The 19,870-nt window shown below is 41.6% G+C and overlaps 2 protein-coding genes and 1 pseudogene across 3 annotated transcripts; 1 reads left to right on the forward strand and 2 right to left on the reverse strand.

The window, feature by feature from the left end:
* Positions 1 to 2,879: 2,879 nt before the first annotated feature.
* Positions 2,880 to 3,399, reverse strand: LOC112611345 (late cornified envelope protein 3D). Its single transcript, XM_025365056.1, has one exon. It carries the CDS (start codon positions 3,382 to 3,384, stop codon positions 3,106 to 3,108), a length of 279 nt encoding a protein of 92 aa, XP_025220841.1. The 5' UTR covers positions 3,385 to 3,399; the 3' UTR covers positions 2,880 to 3,105.
* Positions 3,400 to 9,745: 6,346 nt separating this feature from the next.
* LOC112631181 lies at positions 9,746 to 10,445 on the forward strand (annotated as a pseudogene). Its single transcript, XR_003121083.1, has one exon. The product of XR_003121083.1 is annotated as an NADH dehydrogenase [ubiquinone] 1 beta subcomplex subunit 8, mitochondrial pseudogene (transcript).
* Positions 10,446 to 17,190: 6,745 nt separating this feature from the next.
* Positions 17,191 to 18,306, reverse strand: LOC112610796 (late cornified envelope protein 3D-like). The gene is made up of 2 exons (XM_025364313.1): positions 18,277 to 18,306; positions 17,191 to 17,767 (listed from the first exon to the last, which is right to left on the reverse strand). Exon 2 carries the CDS (start codon positions 17,744 to 17,746, stop codon positions 17,468 to 17,470), a length of 279 nt encoding a protein of 92 aa, XP_025220098.1. The 5' UTR covers positions 17,747 to 17,767; positions 18,277 to 18,306; the 3' UTR covers positions 17,191 to 17,467.
* Positions 18,307 to 19,870: the final 1,564 nt, after the last annotated feature.

Genomic DNA, 19,870 nt, shown 5'->3' on the forward strand with positions numbered 1-19,870 from the left:
GGAAGGAGTGATCCACCTTAGCTGGGGTGGCTAAAGGAAATTAGCTGAGTTGTGAATAATACTTCATGGATGTGGTGATGATGAGGCCAACAATGGGGAAACTTGTGAACACTGAATGGGCAGTGACTGAACAGGATTTTGCAAATTGCAATTACACAAGCTATGTAGTATGTTTTCCATTGCATTTTACTATAACATTAGAGATGCATTGCCTCTGAAACACCACATTTAAAAATGGGACAAATCTTTTAAATCAAAACACTAATTAAAATGATCACAAAATGTTACTGTCTTTTATAAACGTTGATGAAAATTTTGTGTCTGGTTATCCTGTTACAGGAAGACTTATAAGTGATGAAATCTCCATTAGATGATGAAATAGGTAATATGCATGGGGTAAAAAGAGAACCTGTGAGAAGAGGTTTATTCACTGGGCTGTGGAGAGAGGGAGGGAGATGGGTAAGGGCATGAGGAGAGAGGCCTGCTTGTGCAATAACTTCGTCCCCTTGGTAGTCATGATTTATCCCTCTTCTTTCTTGGCTGTTGTCTTTTGATGTGGGAGCTAGAAAACACTTGATGCCCTTTCCTTTTGTTACCACCAAAGCCGCTGTCTCAGAGCCTCAATATTTTGCCTAGGCTGAGTGTCTTCTTTGGGTTTATTAAATAAATAGCAGTGTCCACTCACCTCCAGAGGCTGAGAGGCCAAATGAGGAGAAGGCCACTGTGTTCCACTCTGCGATGCATGCAAAATCGGGAACTGTCTCCTTTGGACCAGTTTTGAATGTGAGTTCCCAAAAGAAGGAACTTTGTCTCTCTGATTCCCTATTGTGTCCCTAGTGCCTACAATCAAGCACATAATCAAGGCTCAGTAAAAATGTGTCAAGTGAATAAATGGGTCCAGGGCTCAGGACTTGGTATTGCCCAGATGCAGTTTGGGGCATCTGTTTTTCTCCACTGCTGGAAACTCCCTTACTGGGCTCCATTTTTGAGAGGTCCTTTTATACTTCTTTATAGATTCCCAGGATCTCACTGGTTTGCCAGCAAGTTACTTTGTTGACTCTGCTCAGTTTTCTCTCCACTCAGATTTGATCCAACCATAGCCAGAACCCCGTCATTCTTCAGTGTAGTGGAATGAGGTGCTCTGGGCCTCTAAGCTTGTTCCACAGCCCCTGACTGGTGGCAGGATCTAATTCTCCAGTTATGTCCAGCCTGTGTCATGCTGTTTCCAGGTCTGCACAGAGATGCTGGGTCCGCATGTGGGTATCGCTCACATTCCAAGTGTGGAGCTTTGCAGGCTGTTTCAGGCATGGCACACTCTTCCCTGGGTACTGGGCCTTCCACCCCCTTCACTGTCCCTGGGTGAGAGCTCTCCAGTGATTTCAAACCGAACTTAAACCAATGGCCCAAAGATGTGCCTTCTGCTTTAATTTCAACAAATTTCTTTCTTTTTTTTTTTTTTTTAAATAACCATTGGTGCATATCTGAATATCTGATATTAAACTTCTCTCAGGGTCTTTTTTATTTCTTATTTTTGCAGATGGAGTCTCACTCTGTCACCCAGGCTGGAGTGTCGTGGCATAATCAGCTCACTGCAACCTCTGACTCCTGGTTCAAGCAATTCTTCTGCCTTAGCCTCCTGAGTAGCTGGGATTACAGGTGTCCGCCACCACGCCCAGCTAATTGTTTGTAATTTTAGTAGAGATGGGGTTTCACCATATTGTCCAGGCTGGTCTTAAACTCCTGACCTCAAGTAACCCACCTACCTCAGCCTCCCAAAATGCTGGGATTACAGGTGTGAGTCACCATGCCAGGCCTCAGGGTCTTTTTGATTCCTAAATTTTAAGAATTAATTTACAGGATTTGACAAAATCCTTTTTTAGCTCCATGGACTCATAAGGTTATCCATGTTTATTTTTAATGCCCTCCCCCCACACCTGCTCTACTTAGCCCTCACGTCAACTTCTCTCAATATTTGTAATTTGACCGTAGCTCTATGTGATACTTCTTGGGTTTTCTGGTAGTCAAAGTGAGATGTTACTCTTAGTTCACATGAAAAAACATTCCTTCAACCCCAGGAGCATCTCAGTCTCACAATTTAGGCCAAAACATGTGACTCCATTGAAGTTGTAACTTCCATGTGGTGATGTCAAGGTTGTGTAGTTACAAAATTAATAAATGTTTGCTTCTTTGGTATATCTATTCATAATTCCAGCAACACTTCTCATTTTCTTCCTTTTTCTTTTTCCTAAAATTCTCATTTTGCACATTCCAATCATCTCATTGACTAAACTCCCAGCCACATCTCTGCTCCATTATCTCATTAATTTAAGCATCTCTCTCAGCTTTCATCTCTGTCCCTGGATTTTCAGTCACTGAGTTATACTTCTTCCCCAGGCTTACATCTCTTCCCTCCATCTTTTGATTCTGCTTCTCCTCTGCCTATTTTCTGTTTCTTTGCCTCTTGATTTCCTGTTTCTTAGTTAGCACCCCAGAAATGGCTCATCAAAACAAACTAGTGACCTTCTGTCAAACACTGGAAATTCCAGAATTGTATTAATGTCCTCTCAGATTTTACAGGAAAAGTCAATTTTTGCACTGATACCCTCTTTGAGTTTGAGGTTGAGTTTCAGGGCCTCAAACCAACACAACCTGTATCCTTCTCTCCCTCCCACTACAACATGAAACTCTCCCCTTCCCTTCCATCAGTGGAGCAGGGTCAGATCCACTATGTTTTCCTGATGCAGAGCTAAGGTTTGCTTCCTGAGCTGGGTTGTACTGACCAAGGAGCTGAGAAGAGAGACAGTGAAATGCCCAGTGAGACACCAGTGGTAGTGAGGACAAGAAACTTTATTTTTTGACGAGGTTGGGCACAAGCACTGCCAATCCTTGGCAGGTACAGGGGGAAGGAGACATATGACATCCTGGATTTAAAACAGGAAGTGCCTTCAGGGGAGAGCTCAGATGCCCCACTGGAAAACCCTCAGCTCAGCCTGTGAAAGTCAGAAGAGAGTATCTGGGAAAGCGTGCGTCAGGATGGGGCTGTTCCTGACCCCTTGGGATTCTTGTTTCCTCCAAAGATCGCTTATCTCGGCATCAGGATCTGGATCAGCAGCAGCCCCCAGAACCGTGGCCACAGCCAGAGCCCCCACCTTGCTGACCACTGCCCCTGTCACAGGAGTTGGACCTCTGGCGCCGGCATCGGTGGTGGTGCCTGTGGTGGCTCAGGAAGCAGCCGCTCTCGGAGCTGGGGCCACAGCCCCCGGAGCTTGGAGCACAGCCAGAGGAAGCTGGAGGCAGACACTGTGCTGGGCTCTTTGGGGGGCACTTGGGTGAGGGGCACTTGGGTGGAGGTTGGCACTGCTGCTGGTTCTGCTGGCAGGACATCTTGTCAGGAGTTGAGTTGTCCTGGACGAAACAAAGCCACTTGTTAGTTTAAAATCTACAGTCCAATGTCTCTAAGACCAGCTGCCTCCTGAGGCAAGAGCTACAGGAGCGTGAGGCTGATGTGGAGTTGGTGGGACATGCCAGATACTTCTCACATTGCTCTCCACCCTGGACAGATTGCTGTCAGTCTAAGTGGGCATGTGTGTTTCTGTTTCTCCAAAGAACCCCTAGGGGATGCACCCTTTTGGGAAAAAGAATTCTATAGAATGGATGCTACAGGAAATGTGCCTGCGTGAGTAGAAAGGGGATGGGAGGGAATCGTGAGCTCTGTGGCCTTTGCAGGTCATGGAATTGCTGTCAGCTCCTGCAGGGTCTCCCTCCTGCCCCCCTCCCCCATTGCTGCTCTCTCACAGCCCTGTATCTGGGTCTTTGTTTCAAACCTCTCTGTTTCCTGTTCTAACATCCCATATCAAGCCCTGTCCCCTGCTGAACACTTACCGGGTGCAGAGAAGGCAGGAGAAGTCTGTTCCTGAAGAGACTGCGGATGTGGAGCCCAGGGCAGGAGTGCTTTTATCCTGTGCAGGGTGTGTGATGTACAGGCTGGGCATGCTGCTGCTTTCACAACCAGGGAGGTGACAGCCAGGCACACCCTTGGGACTATCCATTCATCACCTTCCTGTGCACTCACCAAGATGCCTGACAAGAGGGAACCAGGAAGGTCTGACGCCTGTATACCGTCTTCTCATTAAGGCCTGCTGGAGGTTGCAATCCTACCTTCCTTGAAGCAATTGTTTTTTATCACCACCCATTAGTAGTCACTCCTCATTCCACATGGCATTTTGCATTAGCTTCTTTCACTTAACATATTGTTTAAGATTTATCCATGTTGTAGTATGTATCAGAACTCCATTATTCTTCATGGTTGAGTAATATTTCACTTTATGAACTTAGCACGTTTTATTTAACCATTCATCAAGTGATGGACATTTGAGTTAGCTCCAATTCTTGGTTATTGTGAATAATGCAGCTATGAACTTAATCTTTATTATTTCCTTCCTCCTGCTTTATGTTTAGTTTCTTCTTTTTTTCAGTGTTCTAAGGCAGAAGGTTAGGTAATTGATTTGAGATTTTTCTTCTTCCTTAATGTAGGCATTTGCAGCCATATATTTCTCTCTAAGCATTTCCTTTGCTGTATCCCATAATTTTTGGTAAGTTGTATTTTTATTTTCATTCATCTCAAAGTATTTTCTAATTTTCCTTGTGATTTCTTTCTGAACTCATTGGTTGCTTAAGACATTTCTGAATTTTCTAGTTTTCCTTCTGTTACTGATTTCTAGTTTCATTCTACTGTGGTTAGGGATGATACTTTGTCAGTGTTTTAAAATTTAATGACACTACTTTTATGACCCAACAAATGGTCTACCCTGCAGAATGTTCCATGTGCAATTGAGAAAAATATGTATTCTGCTATTGTGGTTGGAGTGTTCAACAAGATGTCTGTTAGATCTAATTGGTTTATAGTGTTGTTAAAGTCTTCAGTTTCTTTGTTGATTTTCTTCCTCGTTGTTCTTCCATTAATGAAAGTGGAGTATGAAAGCTTCAACTATTATTGTTAAATTGTTTATGAGTTTTCTGTTTCTCCCTTCAATTTTGTTAGTTTTTGCTACATGTAATTTGGGACTCCATTGTTAGGTGCATATGTATGTATAATAATTATTTCTTTAATAGATATAGATCCTTTTATCATTATAAAATGTCCTTTTTGCCTCTGCTATTAATTTCGTCTTAAAGTCTATTGTGTCCAGTATTAGTATAGCCACTCCGGATCTCTTGATTACCATTGCATGGTGTATGTTTTTCTACCTTTTATTTGAATCTATTTTGTCTTTGAGTCTAAAATCTGTGTCTTATAGACAGCATATAGTTAGTTCATGCTATTTTATCCACTTTGCCAGTCTTAGCCTTTTGATTGGGGTATTTAATCTATTCACAATTAGTATAATTACTATTAAGGTAGAATTTTTATCTACCATTTACTGTTTATTTTCTATATATTTTATAACTTTCTTTGCCCCTCTTTTTCTTCAGTATGGCTTTGTTTTTTGTTGAACAGGCATTTTGTAGTGTACCCTTTTAATTTCAATGCTATATATTTTAGTATATTTTTTGAGTTATTTTCTTAGTGGTTTCATTGGGAGTTCTTATTAACATCTTAACTTACAGCGATTATAACTCAGATCAATACCAACTTAATTTTGATAGCATGCAAAACTTTGTTGTTGTGTAGGTTTGTTCCCTCCCCCTTCTGTATTCTGTAATTGTCATAAAAATCATATATTTACATTAGAAGGCCATCAATGCAGCTCTATAAGTATTTCTTTATGCAGTTGTCTTTCAAATCAAATTGGAGAAAAAAGACTTAAAAGCACAAAATACATTTATACTATCTTTTATATTTACCAGGTAGTTAACTTTACCAATGCTCTTCATTTCTTCATAAAAATTTCAAATACTGTCTAGTGTTATTTCATTTCAGACTGAATTAATCCTTTTAGTATTTTTTGTACAGCAGGATTTCTGGAAAAAAAATTTTCTCAATTTTTGTTTATCTGGGAATGTCTTAATTTTTAGAGAATAGTGTTGCTGGATATAGAACTCTTGGTTTACTTTTTTTTTCTTTAGTACTTTGAATATGTTATCTGACTGGCTTCTGTCCTCCATGGTTTCTGATGAGAAACCAGCTGTTAATGTTATTAACTTTTTTTTTTGTATTTGATGGGTCTTTTTTGCTGTTTTAAAAATTCTCTCTTTGTCTTTTGACATTTGTACTACGATGTGTTTAGGTATGGAGCTCTTTGACTATACTCTGCTAGGAGTTTGTTGATCTTCTTAGATGTGTAGATTAATATTTTTCATTAAATTTGATAAGTAATTAACTGTTATTCCTTTGAATATTCTTTCTGTCTTTTTATTTCTCTCATCTCCTTCTGGGATTCTTATTATAAATATGTTAGTGTGCTTGATGGTTATCCACAGGCCTCTGAGGCTCTGTTAATTTTTATTCAATCTTATTTCTTTCTGTTCCTTAGGTTGGATAATCACAATTGACCTATCTTCTAGATCAATGATTTGTTCTTCTAGTTCAAACCTGCTGTTTAGTCCTTCTAGTCAATTTTAAATTTCAGTTATTGTATTTTTCAAGCCTCAAATTTCTATTTGGTTGTTTTAAGAAATTCTTTTTAATTCTTTATTGTTATTATCTATTTGGCAAGACAATATTCTTATATTTTCTTTTAATTCTTAAGACTTAGTTTATTTTAGTACTTTAAGCACATTTAAAATAGTTGATTTTTTATCTTTGTCTAGTAAGCCCAATGTTTTAACTTCATTAGGGACTGTCTCTCTTGACTACCTCCCTGGACCTTGCCCCTTGTGTAGGCCACATTTTCTTGTTCATTTGTAGCTCCCTCTCTTTTTGTTTTTTTGGTTGATAATTGGACATTTAAAATAATATAAAATCCTGGAAATCAAATTTCCCACCCCTCTCTGGGGTTTGTTGCTATTTGTTTTCACTGTTCATTTGCTTTGTGACTTTCCTGAACCAATTTTGTAAAATCTGTATTCTTTATTGTGTGTGGTCATTGAACTCTCTACTCAGTTAGCTTAGTAGAGATTTCCTTAAATGCCTTGAGTTAATGTCTTTCAACCTTTGCGGAGATCCTCTCTGTGTATGTTGGGGCATATTTTTAAGACTTAAGAAGACAGTTTACAAATCTGTCTTAGGTTTCATTTCCTGCTTGTGTGGAACTTCGAGATCAGTCAAAGTTTGAGATATTTGGGTCTTACCAGGTCTTTTCTGCACATGCACACAGCCCTGTAAGTCCACATAGTCTCCTAGATTTCCAGAAATATGTCATAGATTTTTTAAACTCTCTATGAGAATCTCATTCCTCAGATTTTCCATCTAAGTTTTTGGTCAACTTCTGGTTTGCCCAACTGTTATCACCATCACAGGTACCTGTGATGCTAAACATTTTTTACTGATTGTTTTTGGCAAACACCCTGGGGTAAAAGCTGTTTGCAGTGAGAGAGCTCTGAGTCAACCGGAATGAAAACAAACTCTGCCAGTTGGGATTTCTAGGGGAAATGGGAATGGGATCTTCATTATGTGCTTTATAGTCAGATAATGACGTTTCTCTAGGGATGGGGTTTTCGGATAGTGTCAGATATGTTCTGTTACCTCCATGTGCTACTAGGATTTTAGATTTCAAGACTAAGATGGCACTGGGAACAGGGAGATGACAATAGGGCAAGTAAAAATGTCACAAAGCTCACTGCTCTTGCCCATATTCAACTGCTTTTCTTAAGTGAACACTCTAATATTTTTGCAAGCCTTTGGTAAATCTCCAGAGTTTTGCAAACGTTGATTTTCACAATTTTTCATTTTCAAGGTGTTTTTAATGGAAGAGCAGATTTTTGGAGATCCTTGCTCAACCATTCCCAACCTTCTCTTCTTAAGTGAAAACATGCGTCCCTAGTTTGTCAACTGGGTCACAAACTTCACATCCAATAAGCATTATTATTTTGAGATATACAGCTCTTCTCATCACCACAGAGATACTTCCATATAATATCCAGGTCATATATGAGAAAGTAAGGTTAAGCTTTTCCTGTTTCATTGAGATTTGACAAAAATAACTACCAAGTTGTATACAATAGGCACAAATAACTCTCCACCTTATAAAGAGGTTGGAAGGAGCCCTGATGCTATCACTCTTCCCTTGTTATAATGATGAGAAGTTTCCAAAACTGGATAGAATGCTGTGGATTTCCCCCTTACATTTCACATGGGGAAGCAACAGGTTATTATTCTCACCCTCCACTAGAGGAAAAGTCATAGGAATTTCAAGGGGACAAATTGTAGAACTTATCAAGCCTAAAAAACAGAAAGACTTAGCTGGGAGCGGTGGCTCATGCCTGTAATCTCCGCACTTTGGAAGGCAAAGGTGGGTGGATCACTTGAGGTCAGGAGTTCAAGACCAGCCTTGCCAATGTGGTGAAACCCCATCTCTACTAAAAATACAAAAATCAGCTGGCTGTGTTGGCTGGTGCCTGTAATCCCAGCTACGCAGGAGGCTGAGGCAGGAGAATCACTTGAACCGGGGAGACGGAGGTTGCAGTGAGCTGAGATTTCACCACTGCACTCCAGCCTGGGTGGCAGAACGAGATTCCATCTCAAAACAAAACAAAACAAAATGATAAAACACACACAAACACACAAACACACACACAGCCCAGGAAGACTGAAATTTCAGGCCTCAGCATTATCAGTGGACTTGCTGAACAGTTCTCTGGCTATTCTGGAGAGTGAAAAATATTTGGAAAGAGAAAAATGGAAAGGAGAATGGGGAAAAGAGAAGCAGCCAGTCCCTTACTGATTGACATGGCCAGAGTTGATGAGTTTCCCTGAGCCAGTGGACAGTTTGGAGGGCAACTAGGCATAGCTGTACTGCCACAGTCCTGTTAGGAATGTGACTAGCAAGGCAAGAGACCTGTACCAGTGGGGCTAAGAGTGTAGGAGAGTGTCAAAAGAGGCCAAGTTTATCACATCAGGTCACTGTGCTAAAGATTCCTTAAAGAAATCAGTCATTTATCTAGTAAGAGAGCCATCATGGGTCAGCATAGAGAGGATGCAGCCACTGAGAAACACTAGCAGTACCAGCCAAATATGAGATATTTGCTTCATCCCCGCTTTTCTCATTCCAGCCTCAAAACAGTGCAGAATAAAGGGAACCCACAGGGGACAGGAGGAGGTGGACAATACGTGATGGAGCTGACCATGTCTCTTTTCTACACACTAGATGCCTGTTTTCCACACAGTCCTTTAAGAGACAGGTGGGCTGTGCTGGGTTGGAGAGGGAAGAGTTAATATTCTTATTCTGAGTTATATACAACTGGACAGGATGGGGTGCTCCCTGAGTACCTGAAAAATGATTGGAAAGCCCTGAAACACACTTGAGATATCATCAAAGTAGAGTCAGTATAACATAGTAGAAGACAGAGACTGGAGGAAAAATAAATCCCTAATTGTATCTGACACTGAGTTCAGACTACTTAATAAACTTGTTCAGAGGCCTTTGGAAGATTTTCCTGCCAAGGATCTCTCTTGGTTCTTCCTCTCTTTCCAATATCAGTCAACAAATAAATGAATACTCAATTTCATGAATTGCATAATATTTTTTAAACTGCATGTAGGAAAACATTCCTTCTTGGAGCTAATCATCACTGTAAAATCAGGGCTTTGTGGCAAAAAATGTGAAAGACTTCAGAGGTCAACAATGAAAAGTTTTGTCTCGAACGTGAAGAAGGTGAAGATGGCGGTGGCCAGGGCCGGGGTCCTGGGAGTTCAGTGACTGCAAAGGGCATCCCGGAACGTGGTGCCGCCGGGCGCACGGACAGCCTCCCGCATGACCAAGGACATGTTCCCAGGGCCCTATCCGAGGACCCCAGAAGAACGGGCCGCCGCCGCCAAGAAGTATAATATGCGTGTGGAAGACTACGAGCCTTACCCGGATGAGGGCATGGGGTATGGCGACTACCTGAAGCTCCCTGACCGTTCACAGCATGAGAGGGATCCATGGTATAGCTGGGACCAACCGGACCTGAGGTTGAACTGGGGTGAACCGATGCACTGGCACGTAGACATGTACATCAGGAACCGTGTGGATACATCCCCCACACCTGTTTCTTGGAATGTCATGTGTATGCACCTCTTCGGTTTCCTGGCTTTCATGACATTCATGTTCTGGGTGGGGGACGTGTACCCTTCCTACCAGCCTGTGGGACCAAAGCAGTATCCTTACAATAATCTGTACTTGGAACGAGGCGGCGATCCCTCCAAGGAACCTGAGCCGGTGGTTCACTGTGAGATCTGAGGAGGCTTCGTGGGCTTTTGTGTCCTCTTAACTAGGACTCCCTCATTCCTAGAAATTTAATCTTAATGAAATCCCTAATAAAACTCAGTGCTGTGGTAAAAAAAAAAAAGAAAAAAAGAAAGAAAAGTTTTGTCTCCAAACCCTATGTCACCCTCAAACCCTTCAGTTTCTGTAAGCCATCTTGGGTGGTCTGTAACATGATCTTTCTTTACTTTTGAGCTGGGCTCCAATTTTCAGTACAGGTCGTGGTGGGCCTGAAGTGCTGAGGAGTGGGTCAGACCTCCAATCGTCCAGGGGACTTTGAGTTGCTACGAGTGGTGTAGGGAAAGCAGATAAAGATGAAGAAAGTTTTGTTATTTCACAAAGTCACATATAGAAAGTAGGAGATGGGGGTGGGGGAGGTAGGGAGAAGATGGATGCCAGGCGATCAGAGAGGGTGAAATTTCTGGAGAGAAAAGAGATCTCTCTACCTCAGAAGTTCTCAGCTTTGGCTGCACATTGGCATCATCTTGGAGGGTTTTTAAAAAATACAAAACTCTGAGTTTCATCCCTCAAGATGCTGGTTGGCTTGGACTAGGCATCAGGGTTTTAGTATCTCCCAGGTGATTCTGATGCACAGTCAGGTTTGAGAGGATCAGATCACATGAGATGGAAGAGAAAAAATTGGAAGTTGGAGAATGAGATCACCTGTGGGCTTACATACATAAGTACCTGTTGTCCACAGAACAAACAAAAAATTCTTTGGCTACAGTACTAGTCTCTGGCTGGTCAGGAACTGGCTGATTTCTCTAGTCTCAACTTCTGCTATCCTCTTCTACTTCTTTACCTGTCTTTGTCACACCAAGGGGTCCGCGGCTTTTGCCTGGGCCTGAGCTGGGGGCACCTTAGTGACTGATGCTTGGTGCTCAGAGACTATCTGTCTGAACACCTTGAGGAAAGAGGCAGATGTCTCAGTAAGTTCTAGTTCATAGACTGTCTGGACAGGATCTTGTTACCAGGTTCTATGTTGCTTGCTTATAGGCTGCAGGGTCCTGGTAGTAGGTCGGCGGTGGGGGGGCGGGGGGGTGGCGGCGAGGAAAGACTAAGTTTTTCTAAGAGAAGGATCTGGGATGCCTCAAAACTGTCCAGGTACCTATTTCTTAAGCTTGTTGTTGATGTGTTTTCTTCTCTTTCTCCCATCCTCTTTTGCTCTCCCCTTCTCTTTCTTTATACATTCCTTCTTTACTTTCTTCTATTCTCTAAAAAAAAAACCCCAGATATTACACAGTGGGCATGGTGATATTACACAGTGGGCATGGTTGGATGGTGGACACACCTCATAAATAAATGAGATGTGGTTCTCGTTGAGTAGCTCACTGTGTAGCAGGGCAGACGGACAGGTGATCAAATGACTATGACCCAAGATGATGAAAGCTACATAAAATGTGTGTTGAGTCCTGAGGTTTAGGCAAGAGCTTTTGGGTATCAGTCTCCTGTCTCCTCAGTGTGCCCAGAGGTTGTCATTTGGTATCATTCGAGAGTGGTCGAGGTGAGGTCGGCAACCTATAGGAGCTGAAGATGGACATAGACCAGGAACAAAGGGATAAGGAGTCTGACCTCTCCTTGGAGCTTCTGGTCAGGGAGACACAGAGAAACTCATGAAACCTAGGAGGTAAAGGTGTTCCTGAAGAGAGAAGGGGAATGGACAAAATTTCTGTCTGAGGGCAGAATGTGGTGGATAGAAACGGCCAGAATAATAGGTTCATTAAGAACATAGGTTGAGGAGTCAGATATTTCTGGCTTTGTTTTCTTATTTCTTCAGGTGATAGTTGTCATAAGGTAAAGGTGTTTGAGGACAGAAAAAACTACAAAGGAATGAAAGCGCAGTGGACCACGGATATTAGAGCTGCAACCAGAGATGGAGATAAGGAACTAACCTACATCTGATGACTGATGTGTCAGTAAGCCACTCACTTTGTAAGTTTCTGAGTTGCAGACATGGGTCAGAGAAGAAGATGATTCACCCAGGCTGGGATAGCCAGGGAGGATTTATCTGAAAGGTAAATTATAATTAATTGAAGGTGAATAATTATAGATGCATTTGGTAGTGTTATTATGTATACCTGACGTAATGCAATTGATGTGTGACTAATGCCTGTAAAAACTGCATTTGAATCAGCTCTGTAGAATTTTCCTATTGTATTTTATTATAACAATAAAGATGCATTTTCTTCTGAAATATAAGCATACTCAAGAATAAGACAAATCTTTTATATCACACGTGTAATTAAAAATGTATATATTTTTTCAGACAAATACACCAGTGGTTCAGAATAGAAAGCCAAAAAAATAAGACCACACACCTACAACCATCTGGTATCAAAAATCTGACAAAAACAAGCAATGGAGAAAAGATTCCTAGTCAAAATTGGTGCTGGGATAACTGGCTAGCCATATGCAGAAGATTGAAACTAGACTCCTTCCTTACACCATATACAAAAATCAACTTAACATGGATCAAAGACTTAAATGTGAAACTTAAAAAATATAAAATCCTTGGTAGACAACCTAGGCAATACCACTCCGGACTTAGGAATGGACAAAGATTTTATGACAAAGACACCAAAATCAACTGCAAAAATGGACAAATGGGGTCTAATTAAATTGAAGAGCTTCTGCACAGCAAAATAAACTATCAACACAGTAAGCAGACAACCTACAGGATGGGAGAAAATATTTGCAAACTATGCACCTGACAAAAGCCTAATATCTAGCATCTATAGGGAACTTAAGCAAATCTACAAGAAAAAAAAAACACAATTAAAAAGCAAGCAAAGGACGTGATCAGACACTTTTCAAAAGAAGAGGTGCATGCAGTCAACAAGCATATTTTTTAAAAAGCCCAACATCCCACTGATCATTAGAGAAATTCACATCAAAGCTGCAGTGAGGTCTCATCTCAAACCAGTCAGAATGGCTGTTCTTAAAAAGTCAAAAAATAGCAGGTGTTGGCGAGGTTTCAGAGGAAAAGGAATGCTTATACATTGTTGATGTGAGTGTAAATTAGTTTAACCGCTGTGGAAGACAGTGTGGCTATTCCTAAAAGACCTAAGGACAGAAATGCCATTCAACACAGCAATTCCATTACTGGGTATATACCCAAAATAATATAAATCATTCTATCATAAAGACACATGTACACATATGTTTATTGCAGCACTATTCACAATAGCAAAAACATGGAATCAACCTAAATGCTCATCAAAGATAGACTGGCTAAAGAAAATGTGGTACGTATACACCATAGAATACTATGCAGCCATAAAAAAGAGTGAGATCATGTCCTTTGCAGGAACATAGATGGAGCTGGAGGCCATTATCCTTAGCAAAGTAAGACAAGAAAAGAAAACCAAATACTGCACATTGTCATTTGTAAGTGGGATGTAAGTAATAAGAACACATGGACACATAGAGAGGACAACAGACACAGGTACCTACCAGAGGGTGGGGAATAGAAGGAGTGAGAGGACCAGGGAAAATGACTAATGGGTACTAGACTTAATATCTGGGTGACAAATTAATTTGTACAACAAATGCCCATGACACAAGTTTACCTGTGTAACAAACCTGCACATGTACCCCTGAACTTCAAATAAAAGTTAAATAAAAACACATGGCTTTTGAGAAAACATTATTAGTACAGTAAATGTGTCTGTTTATCCTACTACAGGAAAGCCTATAGTTGTGGCTACCCATTTTGAGATAAGGTCTAACAGGAGGAAAATGAGAGTACCTTCATACTACTGGTGCAAACATTACTTTTTTCACTGGAAAGGGTCTGAGAACATAGGCCTTATAGTGCACTAATATTCTTCCCATCATCACTAGCAACTCATCCCTTATTCTTACTTGATTGCTGCCTGTGGTGTAAAAGTAAGATGTTACTACATGAGCTTTTTGCAATGGCAAAGCCAGTATATTTAATCATCAATGTTGTTCTCAGGCTAGTGTCTTTCATTGTGTTTATCAAAGCTACACTGCTGCCTCCTCAATCCAAAGATGTGGGAAACCAACTGGATAGAGGGGTGTTGATACCTTACTTTGCTGTTTTACAAGCAAATCAGAGGACTGTCTTGAATGGACCCACTGGATTGGGAAGTTTCCTGAGAACATCTTATTTGTTCATTTTCTCTAATGTATCTCCAGTACCTGTAGTGGTGTCTGTAGTAAATGTTTAATAAATAGTTTTTAAATGAATTATTAATTATTAACTATTGAATCCTCGGCTGGGTCGAGGTGGTCTTTATTAGTTGACCTATTGGGGTCCACTTTTAGGGGCAGCATCAGGAACTGCTTAACATCTGTCTTTGACTGTCTTGGTATTGCAGGTTCCAACTTCATAAATTGGTCCAACTCCTATTTCTTCTTCCTCCTGAGTGAACTCACAGTGTGTGTAGGAATTGGCGGACAATTTGACATCAAGAGCTTGACCTTGATAGGTGCTTTGAGTCTCCAATCCTCTTTCCATAGACTTTGACAGATGGCAGGCTTTATTTCTTCAAAGGCTGGATCTTTTCTCTTGCAGGTGATACGCAGTTAGGAATTTGTCTCATCAATTCTAGTCCTGCTCCAAACAGTGGTCTTCAGTTTCTGGACTAGTGGAGTGGTTCTGGCTAGATCTGTGGGTTCCCTGGTGTGGGGTCCATGTGGCAAGGCCTCACACACAGGGTAGCAACTCCAACCTCCCAGCCAACCTTATGCATTCTCAATATTTTTGAGACAAATTTGAATCATGACTTGACACTGTTTCTGTCCCATGGTGGAGCGCTACCCAAGAATGTCTCCGGTTTTGAGTAACAAGCAGCTTGTGGTGATGAATCAAACAGGACAGCTGTGGTTCCTATCTTCAGCAACTGTGCTGAGCTGGAGAGTGATCAGAACTGGTTAGAGTATTTCTCACATCAAACTCCTTGAGAGCCCTTTTCTCTACTAAATTCCAGAGATTTTAGAAATCCTGAGTTCTTAGACTTTGCAGTAAAAATAGCCAGTTTGATATTTTCAAAAGAATATTTTTGATTCAATAAACTCCTAATGTGCTATCTATATTTGTTTATTTTTGCTTGTTGTACGCAGCTCTACACAGAGTTCACATTTTCCATTTGTAATTTTCACATCCACATTTTCAATTTGTAATTTAATTCATGTCCTATGATGTTGCTTTGGCTTATTCTTATGGATTTGATGAACTGTTTTCTCTATGATGGTATTTCAACAATTTGGCAGACAGAATGAGACTCATCTCTCTCTCTAAGGAGGTAATTAAACCTAGAGGGCAGTTAAGTATCACACATCCAAAACATGACAGAGACAGATTTTTTAAAAGTTTTATTGAAGTTATGATTCACATAGTTGGGCTCTTAGCTCTGCAAATTTTAAAAAATCAAACAAAAATAAGAACAAAACACGAAGTTAAGTAGGACAAAATAAATGTAAAGTATAAAATACTAATTGTTTCTAAAAATCTCTTGAAAAGTCTCCAGGAAGGTACAAATGGCATCAGCCAGGATCATGGACTTACTGGCTGTGTGGCCTGGGTCCTGTGCAGAACTGTTGGACCCACAATTTCCCTGTTTGTAAAATATGGTTATTAAGAGCACATGGCTTATCAAGTTAGAAAATTAAATGAGTTCATAGTAGTCACTTCGGGTTTTCTAGCACCTAATAAGCAAATAAATTTTTGATCTTACAATTATACTAATTTATAAGCCTAGCAATACTTCTCATTTTCTCTCTTCCTTTTTCTTAATGGTCTCAGTCTACAGCCTCCACATTACTACATTCCCTAAGCTCTCAGCTCCATTTCTCCCCTAACCCAGGACTTCTTAAGCTTTAATTAATTCTACTCCCTCCACCTTCTCTCTCTGGGAATTTAATTGTGTATATGGAGTTATCTGTTTTTCCTGAGACCAGCTTTTACTTTCTTTCTTTCTTTCTTTCTTTTTTTTTTTTTTGAGATGGAGTTTCACTCTTGCGGCCCAGGCTGGAGTGCAGTGGCACAACAGGCTCACTGTGACCTCTGCCTCCCAGGTTCAAGCAATTCTCCTGCCTCAGCCTCCTGAGTAACTGGGATTACAGGTATCTGCAACTACGCCGAGCTATTTTTTTTTTTTTTTTGTATTTTTAGTAGAGACTAATCATATAACATGTGGTTTCACCATGTTGGTCAAGCAGTCTCAAACTCCTGACCTCAGGTAATCCACCTGCCTCAGCCTCCCAAAATGCTGGGATTACAGATAGCTGAGGCCACTTTTTTCTTTACCCATCTTTTAATTTTAGTCTAAAGGTTTTCAGCCTTGCAATTATTGGCTTTCTGGGTCAGATAATTCTGCACTGTGGGGCTGTCCTATGCTTGGTAGGAGGCTTAGCTGCATCCCTGGCCTCTACCCGCTAGATGCCAGAAATTCTCTAAGTTTTGACAACAAAAAATGTCCCTTGGAGAGTCAAATTTACCCCTTTAGAAGAAATGCTAATTCTGCCTTTTTTTTTTTTTTTTTTGATAATTGCCTGCTACATCTTCACTATTTTGTAATTGGGATGTCAGAAACATCTAGTAGCTCCTTCTAGGACTGGGGAGTCCATTATGAAAGGAACAGTCACATTTCAGTCATTCTTTTCTGACAGAGGCCTCACTACAATCCCTCTCATCACATCCTGTCCCCCACTACCTCACAATCCCAGGACAAAAAGACTCGACAGACTCCAGAATTTTGCAGCCTAGAGCTAGAATTCTGCATCTTCCCTGTGGTGGTGCTGGATGTCAGGGGCAGACAGGAGGGCACACTTCCAGCCCCACATAGGGAGAGACAGAATGAAATGCCAAGGGAGACACCAGTGGTAATGAGGACAAGAAGCTTTATTTTTTGACGAGGTCAGGCACAAACACTGCCAGTCCTTCACAGGTACAGGGGTAAGGGAACATGTGACATCCTGGACATCAGATAGGAAGTGCCTTCTGGGGAGAGCCCAGACCTTCCACAGGAAAACCCCCAGCTCAGCCTGTGAAAGCCAGAAGAGGGTATCTGGGAACTCGTGCATCAAGATGGGGTTTTCCTGGGCCCTTGGGATTCTTGTTTCCTCTAAAATCGCTTGTCTCAGCATCAGGATCCAGGTCAGCAGCAGCCTCCAGAACCATGGCTGCAGCCGGAGCCCCCGCCTTGCTGACCACTGCCCCTGTCACAGGAGTTGGACCTCCGGCGCCGGCATCGGTGGCGGCGCCTGTGGTGGCTCAGGCAGCAGCCGCCCTCGGAGCTGGGACCGCAGCCCCCGGAGCTTGGGGCACAGCCAGAGGAAGCTGGAGGCAGACACTGTGCTGGGCTCTTTGGGGGACACTTGGGTGAGGGGCACTTGGGTGGAGGTGTGCACTGCTGCTGGTTCTGCTGGCAGGACATCTTGTCAGGAGTTGAGTTGTCCTGGACAAAAACAATTTGTAAGTTCAAAATCTACAGTCCAATGTCTCTAAGACCAGCTGCCTCCTGAGGCACGAGCTGCAGGAGGGTGAGGGAAGCTGATGTGGAGCTGGTGGGACATGTCAGATGCCTCTCACTTTGTTCTCCACCTGGGACAGATTGCTGTGAGTCTAAGTGGGCATCCATGTTTCTGTTTCTCCAAAGAGCCTCTAGGAATGCACCCTTTTGAAAAAAGGCATTCTGGAGAATGGATATCATAGGAAACATGTGCCAGCCTGAGTAGAAACAGGATGGGAAGGAATCATAAGCTTCTGTGGCCTTTGCAGGTCATGGAATTGCTGTCAGCTCCTGCAGGGGCTCCCTCCTGGCCCCACTTCCCGCATTGGTACCCTCTCTGCCATCCCCTCTCTGGGCTTTTGTTTCAGACCTCTCCATCTCCCTCTCTTCTGCTATGATCTTAGTTTTCCGTTCCAGCATCCCAAGTTGAGTCCCATCCCCTGCTGGACACTCACCAGGTGCAGAGGAGGCAGGCGAAGGCTGTTCCTGAGGAGACTGCGGATGAGGAGCCCAGGGCAGGAGTGCTTTTATCTTGTGCACGGTGTGTGATGCACAGCCTGGGCATGCTGCTGCTTTCACAACCAGGGGAGGTGACAGCCAGGAACACGCCCAAGACTAGATTTGTAGCTTGGGTACTTCCATAATATCCAACCAATGACACTGAATCTGGAAGCAGGATCGCTGTCCACATACCTCTCACCTGGGAGCCTACCACTGCTTCCTTTCTTCCTCCCTTCTTCCTTCTTTCAACTCACGTGCTGTGGAGCAGAGTCTGTCCCTTACAATTTCCTGGGAATTAGTATGACATAATTCTTTCTTGAGTCATGACTGGAGAAATAATAGTCATTTCAACAAATGGAGCTGAAACATTTGGGCATCCATATGTAAAAGAAATCATACCTAATGCTAGATATAAAAATTATTAGATTGTAATTTAAAAAATTAAAAATTAAACTATGAAACTTCTACAATAAAACAAAAAAATCTTTGTGACTTTGGGTTATGCAAAATATTTTAGATATGCCAAAAAGGTACAATTCAAAAATAAATATAGGACTTCATCAAAATAAAAAACTTCTGCTTTTCAAAAGGCATTGCTAGGCAAATGCAAAGAAAATTCACAAATTCACAGACTTGGAGACAATATTGTAAAACACATATCTTACTAAGGACTTGGGTCAATAATTTTTTTTTTTTTTTTTTTTTTTTTTTTTTTTTTTTTTAGATGGAGCCTTGCTCTGTTGCCCAGGTTGGAGTGCAGTGGCATGATCTCGGCTCACTGCAAGCTCCGCCTCCCGGGTTCACGCCATTCTCCTGCCTCAACCTCCCAAGTAGCTGGGTCTACAGGTGCCCGCCACCACGCCTGGCTAATTTTTTTGTATTTTTAGTAGAGATAGATTTCACTGTGTTAGCCAGGATGGTCTCGATCTCCTGACCTGTGATCTACCCCCTTGGCCTCCCAAAGTGCTGGGATTACAGGCGTGAGCCACTGCACCAGGCCAATATTTTTTAAATTCTCAAAAATAGGTAATAAAACAGAAAATATGGGCAAAATATTTGAAGAGACATTTTAACAAAGAAGATACATGGGTGGCAGGTAAGCACATGAAAAGATACTCAACCTAATCAGTCATTAGAGAAACGCAATTTAAAAGCAAAGTGAGATACCACTCTATACACATCGGAATGGCTAAAATGAAATGTGACAATATCAAGTAATATGAGGGATGTAGAATAACAAGAAGCCCAAGTCATTGCTGGTAGAAATGCAAAATTACATTAGTTGGCAGCCTATCAAAACAATTAAACATACAACTTACAATTTGCCCCAGAAATCCTATTCTTAGATATTTAGCCAAGAGAAATAAACTTGCATGTTCACAGAAAAACCTGTAGGCCAATATTTATAGTGGCTTTATTCATAACTGCCCTGAACTTGAAGGACCCCACATGCTCTTCAATTGATGAATAGAGTTTTAAAAATGGTATATCTGTGTAATGGAAGGATACTTAGCAATAAGAAAAAGGAATCAACTACTGATACGTAAA

Source organism: Theropithecus gelada, chromosome 1 (genome assembly GCF_003255815.1).
Source record: "Theropithecus gelada isolate Dixy chromosome 1, Tgel_1.0, whole genome shotgun sequence".
NCBI classification, from domain to species: domain Eukaryota; kingdom Metazoa; phylum Chordata; class Mammalia; order Primates; family Cercopithecidae; genus Theropithecus; species Theropithecus gelada.

What these genes read in the sequence shown, in the direction of transcription:
- LOC112611345 (XM_025365056.1), bottom strand. Translation starts at nt 3,384, where the DNA reads ATGTCCTGCCAGCAGAACCAGCAGCAGTGCCAACCTCCACCCAAGTGC.
- LOC112610796 (XM_025364313.1), bottom strand. Translation starts at nt 17,746, where the DNA reads ATGTCCTGCCAGCAGAACCAGCAGCAGTGCACACCTCCACCCAAGTGC.